Below are 13,993 nucleotides of genomic sequence, written 5' to 3' on the forward strand. Positions count from 1 at the left end.
TAATTGGTTTTTCTATTAAGAAAGGGGGATGTTGTAATACTAGATGCGTGCAGAATGTGTGAACCACTCGGAATAATTAAGCTATGAATAATGCGTGCAGAATGTGTGAACCGCTAGGGATATTTAAGCTATCATTATTATTCAAGTTCAGTTGAGTTTAACCGTCGTTCGGTTATAATAAAAATCTTGGTGTCAGTCGCTTCGCGTTCGAGTAGGTAAAACCTAGAGAGTCAAATAGCATGAGGAAACAGAGTATGACGTCATGGTTGCGGATTTTGGCGCAAACACAGATCACGTACTCTGTGCAGTCACACTAATAACCTTCGCTTTAACTTCGAAGAAAATTCAGGTAAGCTTGCTTTTACTTGTTTTTATTCGCCGTTGGTTCAACTGCTTTATGGAGAATCGATTAACCTGGTGTAGATTATGCGTTGTTGAAAGGGTGTATTTGCTGTGAATCCGACAAAATGTTCAAGTTCTTTAACAACACTCTGCTTGTCTAGAACGATGATTCTGCTTTTTTATCATCAGAACTGACATAGCATGTTGCAAGGCTCTGATTTTTTATGCTTTGTCCGAAAGGCAACTGGAAACGAAAATGTAATCTTTTGATTTCACACATTCATGCATTGCTTGTGTCAGTGATGTGTGCAACAGGGATAAGGCTGTATTCGTTATGTATACCGCGAGGTACGGTGGCTAATCGGGGCCATCAAAAGTACCACTTAATGTTTTTCTTAGACAGTTAATAACTGTCCATTGACAGGAAATAACTGTACATGGACACTTACAACTGTCGACCGACACTTATAACTGTCGGACGACACTTGTAAGTGCTTTCTTCAAGATCGCGTATGCTTAGTATGGCACTTTTAGGCAGTTTAATTCTCTCGGTGAACTTAATAAAGTCTGTCGTATCTTAACGATACGAAGCTTGTTGTTGTGCCATTGGCTGAATAAGGCGGTCAACAAATGCTGAGATCCTTTCTGTAGGGCTGGAACACCCTGAGATAATAGGTCTACCGACAGGTGTCGGTTTGTAAATCTTAGTAAGTGTTTAAAACATTAGAATACGCGGAGGATCAGGCGTAAGAGAGAACCATTTAGCCGTCATTTCGTCAATGCGGCCTTCTGAGAGCAGTGATTTAATTAGTTGTTAAGCTTTTTTGGCTGTAGTTTCAGCCATTGGTTTGTCTAGGGTTCGGTAGTTATCTAAATCATCAAGTAGAACTTGACCCTCGTTATACCGTTGTGCTCCCCTTATCAGATTTCCTAAGAATATAAATGCTTTTGTTACGCGATAGCTCTTTGAGAGCTTGGTGCCCTCTCGTAGATATGTTATCTTTTGGCTTGTCAAACTCAATACTTGCGAGCTCGAACTTGACCTCCTCTAGGAAGGTCTCCAGAGCTACTGATGGCTGGACTGGTGGTTTCCAGTCTGACTTCACGTGGAAACGATGAGGTTCGTTTTCTTGTCCGTGAAAAATATATTGCAGACGCACTCGTCTTGCAAATTGTTCAAAATCCTTGAGAAGTTGGCGCATGATAATATTTTCTTTTGTCACGGGTGTAGGGATGAACTTAAGACCACGCGATAGTAGGGTAATTTGCTCATCTGTCAGTTGTTCATTTGACAGGTTTTTGATATGCTGTTTCTGTGACTCAATGGCGTTACAAAAGCCATTTTTCTCCGCTCTTTTCTTTTGTGGTTTTTGACCATTTTGTTAACTCTGTGGTTTGCTTTCCCATTACGTCCGTGTCCGCCATGTTGAAGACAGCAGTACCAACTGTTTGTTGCGCGGAGACTGGTACCAGTTATCGATCGAGAGTTCGACAGTTACAAGTGTCGACCGACAGTTGCAAGTGTCGATTGACAGTTACAAATGTCGACCGGCAGTTATATGTGTCGATCGACAGTTACTCTTTTCGACAGTTGTAAGTGTCGATGCACAGTTATTAACTGTCAATGGACAGTTACCAACTGTCTAAGGAAAAAAAGCGGTACTTTTGATGGCCCTAACTACCCACCGTAGCGAGGGGGAGGGGAAGAGGGTTACTTTTTTTATACCAGCATATATTTTGCACAACCCCCAATCTCGTACCCATAGTCTTCAGGCTCTTTGGCCTCTGGGTACGAGATTGACATCCCCCGGGTCCAAAACGTAAGGAGTACAAGTTGACAAGTATTCATCATGTATTTTCACGCTCATCTTCGGGATAGAGATACTGTAGAATGTTCGGTCAACTATGGATGCAAAGCGGCAATTATTAACTGGGCTAAATCAAGTAGTAACAGACTTAGAAGAAGTCGGTAGTACTCAGCTTCCTGATTCAGGCCCAATATCGTTGAGACTTGAGGCCCTTAGTGAACCTGCATTACTGAACGGTGACATCCCGTTAGAGGTGATAGATTTTATGAACCAAGCTTGCCAGCAGCTTCAAGACACCGTATCGCCATCTCATAGTTCTTATAGAGCTCCTATAATGAGGGAAGAGGGACATCGTGGGCGACCAAAATTCCACTGTTAAAAAGTCTTGACCGGGCCATCGCGACTCCTGCAGTTCGCAAAGAGATTTCTATTAAAGCCTTCAACGGTACCTTAGTTGTGCTTAATGATTTTGATCTTGATTCATGAAGGGAAAAACTCAAATATACTGAATGGAGGTTTTCTTAATGATCATTCTGAGCCGTTAGGAGAATTTTCACGTGCCACTGGGTACGGACCCGGTATGCTAGCTCTGTGGCACTTTTATAGGTTTACCAGCTAGGAATCAACTGCAAGAAATCACACGGGGCTTAATAAATGCTATCTATGAAGACATGGAATCCGTGGATTTCGTAACTTGTGATTTCATGCTTTTCTGCAGTGAAATTGCAAGATGTTCATTTATCACGTATATGAGAGTCTAAAAGATTCACGTCTTTACCAAGTTGATTAATGTTGTGTCTTGCTTTCGAGAGCTTTGGCCTCTTGCAGTTGTTTTCAGCTCTGCGCTTCGTGACTGAAAGACAAGTATGGTGTTCTTCGAGCTGACATGTATCTCCATTGTTTGTGGGTAAGCTCGCATCCGGTAGATATTAAAAGCTAAGACAGCGAGAAACTGTCATGGGAGTCTCTAGGATGCTTCAGGGATTTCTTCTAACAAGTGTTTAGTGTTGTTTCTCAGGCAAGACTGCAGTTTCGATTCTAAATGAATCTCGTCAGTTGCCACTGAAAGTTTTGAGAGCAGTCAGAGCAGATAATACTGTTTTGAGTTTATATTTCTCTTTTGCCGGTTAAACGGATCGAAAAATCCCGCTAGCTTTTCTATTGGTTCCTTTGAGACCGATGGAGTCTCCGGCCTCGTAACGCTCGTAGGAGGAGTTTGTGAAGTTGAAGGAATGAAGGCCGGAACTGATGGCTGCATACTCGTAGCGGTAGTAGGAGGAGTTTGTGGAGTTTGCGGAATGGAGGCCAGAACTGATGGCAGCACCCTTCTAGATGTGGCGCTGAGCATTTCACTTGCCCTAGTTAAAGGACGGCCTCTTCCGTAACTTCATATGTAGAGGCACTCTAAAAGGAAAGTGTGGAATAAATAGTCAAAGGAAAACCTATTTTATCAAGGCGGAAAATAATCCAGCCCTCCCTCCCCCCATAAACCTCGGAGGGCGGGGTACTCCCAAAAAAATTGGGTAGGGGTGTGAAGCCTGCTTATCAAAACCCTTATCCTATTTATGACCAAAAATCTGCGTTTTTCCCTACCATATTTATGACCTTTCCAGGCGTTAAACGGGGGATAGGAAGGCAAAGCGTGGATGGAAGGATGGGGGCAAGATTAAGAAGTTGCTTCTTTTACAAAAAAAAAAAGGCGATTTCAAGACTAGAGTGCAGAAATCGATACCGTCTTTATTATCAAAATGGCAGCAAAATGGCTAAAATCAATACCCTATTTATGACCACAACGGCTGAAAAACTACACCATCACAAACCTATATGACCCATATAAGGGAATACCCCCCCCCCCCCCGGCTCATCAGTTGCATGCTTTAAATATGCAAATTTCTTACCATATCTGGCTGCAATGAACAAGCTAAGGCTACACAAAATACTCTGAAATTATAAAACGAATCAAAAGATTAAATTTTCGTTTCCAGTTGCCTTTCGGACAAAGCATGAAAAATCAGAGCCTCGCAACATGCTATAATAAACGTGGTTGTCAGTTCTACTGAATAAAAAAGCAGAATCATCGTTCTAGACAGCGAGACTGTCGAATAACAACTTGAACATGTTGTCGGATTCACAGCAAATACATCCGTTCAACAACGTGTAATCTACACCAGGTCGATCGATTCGCCATAAAGTAGTTGATAACGGCGACCAGAAACATGCAAGTAAAAGCAAACTTACCTGAATTTTCTTCGAAGAGAAAGCGAAGTTTATTCGTGTGACTGCACAGAGTACGTGAGCTGTGTTCGCGCCAAAATTCCACATTCCACAACAGGCTGTTCCATTTCATGTTTGAATTTATGGCTGTTCCCGCGATAATCAATTGATGTAAACACAAAATTAGAAAAGACAAGATGCCTGCTATACTGGCATTACGCGTGATGCTGGGGCTGATTCATTTATTCCAACTGTATGCTTCGCCGATTGATAAAACTATCCTTGCTAATGGAATAGTTTGAGTCACGACGATCGCGTTACGTTGTTTTCCGTGTGTTACGCGACTCAGACTATCAGCGGAAATTTGTCAAATTCCATTACGATAACGTAAGCTTCTCAATGACCTCTTTTCTGTCTCGCGTCGTGGCCTAAGACTGTCAAACAAAGCACGATTCCTTCACTAAGAACTCACCAATTTCCACCGTTTTACGTGTCGGGTGCTTCTTAGAAGTTATTCTTTCGATTTACCGCTTCAAAATGGTGAAATTTCCCTTTGAAAACGGCACACTTGAGTCCAGAACATGTTAAAACAATATGGCGCGACTTAATCCGTCTTTAATAAATATATCAAATGATGCATTGACGTCACACAGGTAGGGGTGAGTGGGTCCCCTCCCTCGCGATATAAGCGACAAAAAAGGATTTTGATTGGCCTTCTTTTGTTGAAGACAATCAGGACAATACATCCCGAGTAGGAGAGGGGATAGTTTAATGAATAAATTAATGTACACATTTGTAGCTAAGAGGAAGAAAAAAAAACAAGATGCCTGCTATACTGGCATTACGCGTGATGCTGGGGCTGATTCATTTATTCCAACTGTCTGCTTCGCCGATTGATAAAACTATCCTTGCTAATGAAATAGTTTGAGTCACGACGATCGCGTTACGTTGTTTCCCTTGTGTTACGCTCCCAGGGGGGGGGGGTACTCCCTTATATGGGCTATATAGGTATGTGCGGCGCCAGAGGGTATGGTTTTTCAGCCACTTTGGTCATAAATAGGGTATCGATTTTAGCCATTTTGCCGCCATTTTGGTAATAAATAGGTTATCAATTTTTGCACTCTAGTCGCTGGGCTCCAGGGGAGTTTTGAACTGCAGTTGACCAGACACTATCAGGTCATAAATAGGGTATCAAATTTTTGGTCAGGATAGGGAAAATCGCAGATTTTGGTCATAAATAGGGTAAGGGTTTTGGGTAGCGGGCCGCACACCCCTACCCAATTTTTTTGGGAGTACCACCCCCGGGGTTACGCTACTCAGGGTTTCAAGGGAAATTGCGGGAATTCCATTGCGATAACGTAAGCTTCTCAATGACCTCTTTTCAGTCTCGCGTCGTGGTCTAAGACTGTCAAAGAAAGCACGATTCCTTCGCCAGGAATTTACCAATTTCCACCGTTTTAAATGTTGGGTGCTTCTTAGAAGTTATTCTTTCGATTTGCCGCTTCAAAATGGTAAATTTCCGTTTGAAAACGGCACACTCGAGTCCAGAACATGTTAACCAAATCTGTTTTTAATAAATAGATCAAATGATGCGTTGACGTCACACAGGTAGGGGTGAGCGGGTCCCCTCCCTCGCGATGTAAGCGACAAGAATGGATTTTGATTGGCCTGCTTCTGTTGAAGACAATCAGAACAATACACCCCGAGTAGGAGAGGGGTGAGTTTAATGAATAAATTAATGTACCGATTTGTAGCTACGAGGAAGAAAAAAAAAAGAAATCGACCCGTTTTTAGACACGGTATGCCCCCTCAGGGCATCCCGCGTAAAAAACGAAAAAAAGAAAAAAGAAATCGACCCGTTTTTAGACACGGTATGCCCCTTCAGGGCATCCCGCGTAATAACATCGGCCTAAGGGAGGTGACGTCATCGGGTTATTCTTCGGAGCAGCCACGATCATATCGGAAATCAGTGACCGGAAATTGACCTGCATTCACTCTCTTTTAGTGGTAATGGCTGACGACGTCGGTGGAATAAAGACTTCGAACGTTTGTTAGGATTCGTTATGTTAAAATACAGAGTTCTTTCTACTTTCGTTTCTCGGCGTCTGAACACTGATCTCAAGGATTTTACGCTCGATTTGTGGAAGAAACGTGGAACTATGAAAACAGTCAAGATTTGCTCAGGTAACATCGACCTACGGGAGGTTAACATCGACCTAAGGGAGGTACGTTTTATAGCACCACGTTTGTATCGTATGTGTTATACTGGCACAATCGTACACATGGAAAGCTTATTTGCAAGCATTTAAACTTACAATCTTGGAGGGGCTTTTCTAATCGTTGACCTGATCGAGTGTCATTTCATTTATTACCAACTCATAACATCCACCTACAGGAGGTTAACATCTACCTAAGGGAGGTAGAGTAGCCTACAGTGTACATTTTATAGTTTATGTTTTATAATAGTCAATTCATACACATATAAGCTTACACTCTAGCAGGAAAACTTGGGATCATAAGGAGCTTTTCTATCATTGACTTGAATTTCATAATTTTCATTTTTACCAACTCATAACATCCAGGTTATGATTTTTATAGCACCATACAAGTAGGTATTATAATAAGGAACAATTGACTTGAAGAAAGCTTACGAATCTTAAGGGGCTGTACATGCCGTTTTAGAATAAATTTATTTATAAAGAATTATCATTATTATTATTATTATCATTATTATTATCATTATTATTATTATTATTATATTTATTATTGTTATCATCATCATCATCATTATTATTATTATTATTATTATTATTATTATCATCATTATTTGAAAAGCCTTTTAATCTCACTAGAATGAGATTAATGAGGGTTTTCTCATTTTTTTTATTTACACTCATAACATGGAATATAATATATTATTATCAATATTATTTTTTGGCAACGCACTGACCTACGCTGGGCCATTTATATTCATCTAATGAAACACTTTTACGGCCATAAAGATTATATTCCATGTTATGAGTGTTGAAGGCTTTAATAGAAATCTCTTTGCGAACTGCAGGAGTCGCGATGGCCCGGTCAAGACTTTTTAACAGTGGAATTTTGGTCGCCCACGATGTCCCTCTTCCCTCATTATAGGAGCTCTATAAGAACTATGAGATGGCGATACGGTGTCTTGAAGCTGCTGGCAAGCTTGGTTCATAAAATCTATCACCTCTAACGGGATGTCACCGTTCAGTAATGCAGGTTCACTAAGGGCCTCAAGTCTCAATGATATTGGGCCTGAATCAGGAAGCTGAGTACTGTAACATAGGCCTTATCACGGTTTTCGACGCCATTTTGACGAGTAGGCAAACAGGCTTGAAATAACAGTGTTTGAAGTTTGTTTAAGGGCACGACCTAGATCAAGGAGAAAAATTCAATTTCCTTTTAAAAGAGTTAAGTATCTTATCTAACATTTCTAAAACAGAGTTTTAAAATATTGAAGCAATAGCTAATTGTGAAGGAAAATGTATTTTCAAATTAAAGGTGTAACAATCTCCGAGACTGACAAGTTAAAATCAATAGCTTTTATGTTTTGTCCCAAAATTAAATATTGCCAGGTTAATTTTGTCTTTTAGCACAGTACGTTTACCGGTTTTTATTGTCGTTATAAAAGCCTGAGGAATTTGTGTTTTCCTCATATATCCGTGAACTGACATGGAGTCCAGGACATTCCTTCGTTTTGCGGTACATTTTATTAGAATCACTTCCGGTCCGGGGATCATTTGCGGTCCAATTTGGGGATCATTTCCCGTCCGGGGATCATTTGCGGGCCGGGATCATTTGCGGGCCTGTACAGATGTCAGATAATTTTCATAAAACATCGCTTCTGAAAAATTCATGAATTGGAAACTTTTGGCTCTAGGAAACGGATTTTAAGGAAAAAAATGGAGGGATATAGCTGTGCCAGAAAGCTTCCAGTCTTGTTTTGAACTTTCCATACATTTCCCTGTATTTTTTTCCCGCGAAGTATTATTAGTAGCAGTTCACGGCTGATTCGGTATACAGACAAATGTATGGAAAGTTCAAAACACGACTGGACGCTTTCTGGCACAGCTACATCCCTTCCATTTTTTTCTTAAAATTCTTTTACTAGTGCCGAAAGTTTCTAATTTATGAATTTTTCAGAGGCGATGTTTTATGAAAATTATTGGACATCTGATTTCCATACAAACACTGTTATCTCAAGCCTGTTTGCCTACTCGTCAAAATGGCGTTGAAAACTGTGATAAGGCCTATTTTATGTCGCGCTAAACCCGGTTTGATGGTAAGTCATAAACCATTTCACAGAAAGCTATACTGTTTGGCATTGTACTAAATCATTTCATTACACTACACCGTTTGAGAGGTAATATATTTGAAATATATCAATAACGAGGCACAGTGTTTCATCACATATCAAACACCGAGGAAAGATACGCGTCGTATTTTCAACGAACTTCGAGGTTTTTGATACTGTGATGAAACACTGTGACGAGTGTTTGATATAACTTCTCAAACAAACTGTTTTTGAAGGAGGAATTAAGGATTCAAAAACGAAGACTTTTTCATCAGATATCCAAACACGTTTCGGTGCATGATTTCCTTTGTCTCTGGCTTTTGAATTATGAATACGTTTGAGAATTGACTTTCTTCGCCACTTTTCATTTACTCTGTCCAATTCTGTTTAGCCTGTGCTGTTTCACTAACGGAAGCTGTATTATTCACATTTACACGAGATCATTTCTGTCTTTCGTGTACCGTTTTGCCATTGATTGCTAGACAGTTTTGCAATTGTCTAAACCATTTATTGTTTGGCTATATCATTCCATCGAAGACAACTTGTCCAAATGTATTCTAACTGCATCATTTCTAAATTGTCTAAACCAATCTACAAAGGACAATTAAACCATTTCTGTTTATTCTATATCGTTTGCACTGCTTGTATTTTTGGCGGTGATGGCCGTCCCTTCGTGTGTGCCGACCTTTTTTCAGCTCAAGATGTAAACATCAATGTCACCACAATGAGGGGTATAGAATGGCAAAATCCCAGACCCGCGGAGACGCCGAGACCTTCATTTAAAATCTGAGACCGAGAACTACTTTTTTTTAATCCGAGCCCGAGACGTGGCGATGCAAAACGTGTTTTTGACTAGTACGGCAATTAACGAGCAGAATTTATCCAATCTTGCATGTTTCACAGAAGCTGCAGAAGCGATTGCGATGTTGAGCCGTTTTTCAAGATTATTGTTTGTTGTCCATTTAGACTTAATTTTCGCTTGGTTTGCGAGACTCCGAGATTCAAATTTTAAAATGCGAGATTCCGAGATCCGTTTTAATTTTTTCGAGCTCGAGATTCCGAGACTCCAGTTTGAGACGCCGAGATTTCGAGACCCGCCGAAAATTTGCCGAGACCCATCATTTTTCAAGGACCATTCTAAACCCCTTACAATAACTACCACCCAATCAATCATACCACACAAACTGCAAATACTTTTTCAACATCCGTATAAACTCTATACTAGTATAAATTACCGACATTGGTAACTTGGTTTCCAGCTGCCTCTATTTTTCTGCGTTCGACAGTAAATGTATTTTTTACCCACGAACTATTTTTAGTAGCAGTTCACGGCTGATTCGCTATACGGACAAATGACCACAAATGTTTGGAAAGTTCAAAACACGACTGGACTCTTTCTGGCGCAGCTACGTCCCTCCAATTTTTTTCCTGAAAATCCTTTTCCTAGTGCCAAAAGGTTGCAATTCATGAATTTTTCAGAAGCGATCTTTTATGAAAATAATTTGACATCGGATTTCCATACAAACACTGTTATTTCAAGCGTGTTTGCCTACTCGTCAAAATGGCGTCGAAAACCGTGATTAGGCCTATTTGCACACGTGTACATGTATCGTGCTTTGCTAATCAAACCCGCTATGGAATCGTACTTCTTTGCGGTTGCAAACAAATGCGATTTCTACCAAGAGAAAACAAAGTTGTGTATAAAACAGTAATGTTGTTGAAGAGCTGGCGTAATCTGCGTTGTTCTAGTTCACCGTTTGGTTTCAGTTCATTGTTCACCGAATTTGCACCAAAGGTGGGAAAATGCCGCGCTCACATTAAAACCTTCAAAACCAGAGATTTTGATCGATGCACAATCTGCGAGCCAGCGAGGCATGCGAGGCATGCGAGGCAGACGTGCGAGGCACTCAGGTTAGCCTGAAAAACACTTCGGTTAGCCTAAAAAGCACTCTGGTTAGCCTATAAAGCAATCAGGTTAGCTTAAATAGCTCCCAGGTTTTATAGCTTAACGGTTAGCATTTATGTTGGGGGTTCATGCCTCGCATGCCTCGCATGTTTTGTTCATGCCTCGCACGTCTGCCTCGCATGCCTCGCAATGGCTCGCATGCCTCGCTGGCTCGCATATTGTATACACTCTTTCATTTGCAAAGCATTGCGATTTCGCCTTCATACGCATTGAACTTGCATGTGTAAAATACCAACGAAAGAATTTGACTAACACTGAACCAAGTTGATCGATCAATGACAACGCGGTGTGTTTGCCAGGGTTGTTTATTGATAGCGGGGTTTGCTAGGAAAATTTTTCTAACACAAAGCGGCTTTGAAGATGTTTATCCCTAGATCTGCCCAATTTGACTAACACTAAACCAAATTGATCGATCAATGACAACGCGGTGTGTTTGCCAGGGTTGTTTATTGATAGCGGGGTTTGCTAGGAATATTTTTCTAACACAAAGCGGCTTTGAAGATGTTTATCCCTAGATCTGCCCAATTTGACTAACACTGAACCAAGTTGATCGATCAATGACAACGCGGTGTGTTTGACAGGGTTGTTTATTCAATATTGATAGCGGGGTTTGCTAGGAATTTTTCTAACACAAAGCGGCTTTGAAGATGTTTATCCCTAGATCTGCCCAATTTGACTAACAGTGAACCAGGTTGATCGATCAATGACAACGCGGTGTGTTTGCCAGGGTTGTTTGTTGATAGCGGGGTTTGCTAGGAAAATTTTTCTAACGCAAAGTGGCTTTGAAGATGTTTATCCCTAGATCTGCCCACGGGGAAAGAAGCTCAAGTTTTTTTCGAAGATTTGTTACGTTGATTGTCCATTTATTTTTATGTTATAAATTTATCCGTGTGCGCGATTAGCAATTACTCGCAAGGCCGTAGCTCGATTGACACTTATACTTGCATTGTTTCTCAGCCACAACCCATTATCAAAAGTAAGTGGCTATTATGTTTCGTTAAGACGAACATTTATGTCTTCCCCTGCATGCGAGCATGTAAATCACATGCGAGTTGACGATCGATTAGCTTGCGATCAAACTCCATAAATTCAGCTTGCTGCGTCCTAGACTGACTAGAGAGCGTATCGTAATTAATCACTGGTTGGACGATGACCTTTGAGTGCAAGCGGCATTGTAGGCTGTTCACAGTCCCCGTATATTTCCGTGGAATTCTTGAGACTGGTACGCTTCGATGGAGCTGTCGCCATATTAGTTGGTAGAAACGAGCGCGATCTAGAGTGTTTGAACTACTGAGGGGCGCAGAGTGGGGGAGGGGGAGCAGAAAAATATTATTTTACAATATCAATGAGAAATAACCAAGTATTAAAAAAAGTGAAAAAATTTTGAATCCAAACTCCAATTTGTTCAAAATTAACAGTGATATTGACATCCAACTAAATTAGTTGGATGTCAATATCACTGTTGGGAATATGTTGGTTATGAAACAGTCTGCTTAGTTCTTGTAACGAATGATGCTAGTCATCATGCTGAAAATTTTCGTAGACTTTAGCAAGCTTGGGAGCACCTTTGGTTATTAACAAGAGAATTTGCCAAAACTGGTGCTTGTTCCACCAACTGCACATGTTGTAAACATTTTTTAAGAAGAAGAATTTTGTTCGTTTACGTTATTTCCTTTACATCATGTTTTGACATAGCGTCACTAACATCCAGCAGCCAGGAGATATCGATATTAACTCCGTATTTCTCATCCCACAAGTTGAGAGAATTTGTTTAAATTCAAGACATTTAATCCAATATTTGGTGATCATTTCCAATATTCTTATGACCTGCACATTTGATCAAGTATAGCGGGAAGTTATAACGTAAAATTAGCTGCTGGTCACTATTGCGACTGAAAAGGTAAAGCAAGCTCTGTTTAATCAGTTTGTAAAGATACCCCGCAATTCCTTATAATAGCAGTGTGCATCAAGATAAGGCAGACCAAGTTGCATATTTATGCTACTGAAAATTAATTCAAAAGATAGTATATGGACAAATTAAATCACAGATTTTGTCACTATATATCATAACTGCCGCCTTTTTTTAAAGCAATAGTAGCCAAGGAAGACATGCGTTACAAACCTGTCTGCTCCAAGTTATCGTCATCAGCGACCTGAGATGAGAAGAGATCGGCGAAGAACTGTTCTTTCTCTTCTAACTTTGTAACAAGATCAGCTCGCCCAACCTCATGAAGCGCCTCTTTAAGCAATTCAAGCCTTGTGGGAGTTAACAGTTCCAATTTTTGAAGTTCCTCAAAATATTGGAAGGCTTCCGTCATTTCTTTACATTTTGGAGATGCCTTTAAGACAAATTTCAGCTGTTCGAATTCTCCTCTTTCCAGCTCCCTACTGATTTGAAGCAAGAATTTTCTGAATTGAATGTGTGGGTCATCCATGATAAACACAAACTTTAGAACGTCTGCTTTCTTTCACTAGTTGCAGCTCAGCCTTCCAGTGTTGCTACTTCCGTCTTCTCCTTCGCTCTTAAACTCTCCAAATACACCAATGTTCAAATTCACTCACATGACAAACCAACAACAGCAGCTACTATTGCTGATTCTCCATTTCAAAAACAGAAAAAAGTCAAATTAACTGTCCACAAAAACTGAAATACACCTCAACCTTTCACTGGTGGGTTTGCATTGCCGCCATGTCGGTGGACTTTGCCCACATACCTTAATTTGCATAAAAATGGCAGTTGACTCCCAGCTAGAAGAGAAAAATATCAAATTTTATTGTTCCTTTCCACCAACATGGCCGCCATGTATGGATGGCGACATGCAAACGATCTTCGCTTTCTTCCTTCCCGTCACTCTTCGCGCTCTGCGTTTCCTAACAAGAAAGACGACTGGGGACGAGTCAGGGTTTTCCCAATCTCTTACCCAGAGTCCTCAGGCTTTTTGGTCAGCTAGTGGCCGCCAGGAGAGACTCTGGGGGACTGGGGACATAAAAAAAATTCAAATTTTTTGATTCTTGTTTCGTAAGGGTTTCCATTGTTTTACCGCAGAAATCCTGCGGTAATAAAATTCGATGTCCCCAGAGTCTCTCCTGGCGACTAACGCTGTAAGATATTTTAAACCGACGTTTCGGCAATGCTGCCTTCTTCAGGACCGTTCAGGGTAAAAAGAACGGTATAGTTTTTATCCTGAACACGAAGAAGGCAGAAACGTTTCAGAAACGTCGCCCGGGTTTAAAATATCTTGCTCTCAGTGCCCTCTCTCTTGAAGCAACCTCGTTCCCAGGGCCATCCGCGGGGTTAGCCACGGCCCTGGGAACGAGGTTGCTCTTGAAGGAGCCGTCACG

The 13,993-nt window shown here is 40.8% G+C and overlaps 1 protein-coding gene across 1 annotated transcript in view; it reads right to left on the reverse strand.

Annotated features, from left to right (window-relative positions):
- The window catches only part of LOC146450920 (uncharacterized), a 51,576-nt gene extending 38,182 nt beyond the window's left edge, over positions 1-13,394 (reverse strand). The window contains exon 1 of the mRNA XM_085099781.1: positions 12,774-13,394. Within this exon, the coding sequence (XP_084955907.1) occupies positions 12,774-13,086 (313 nt within the window). The 5' untranslated portion in view covers positions 13,087-13,394. The remainder of the gene's footprint in view (positions 1-12,773) is intronic.
- Positions 13,395-13,993: the final 599 nt, after the last annotated feature.

Source organism: Pavona decussata, unplaced genomic scaffold (assembly GCF_977016875.1).
Source record: "Pavona decussata unplaced genomic scaffold, jaPavDecu1.1 SCAFFOLD_416, whole genome shotgun sequence".
NCBI classification, from domain to species: domain Eukaryota; kingdom Metazoa; phylum Cnidaria; class Anthozoa; order Scleractinia; family Agariciidae; genus Pavona; species Pavona decussata.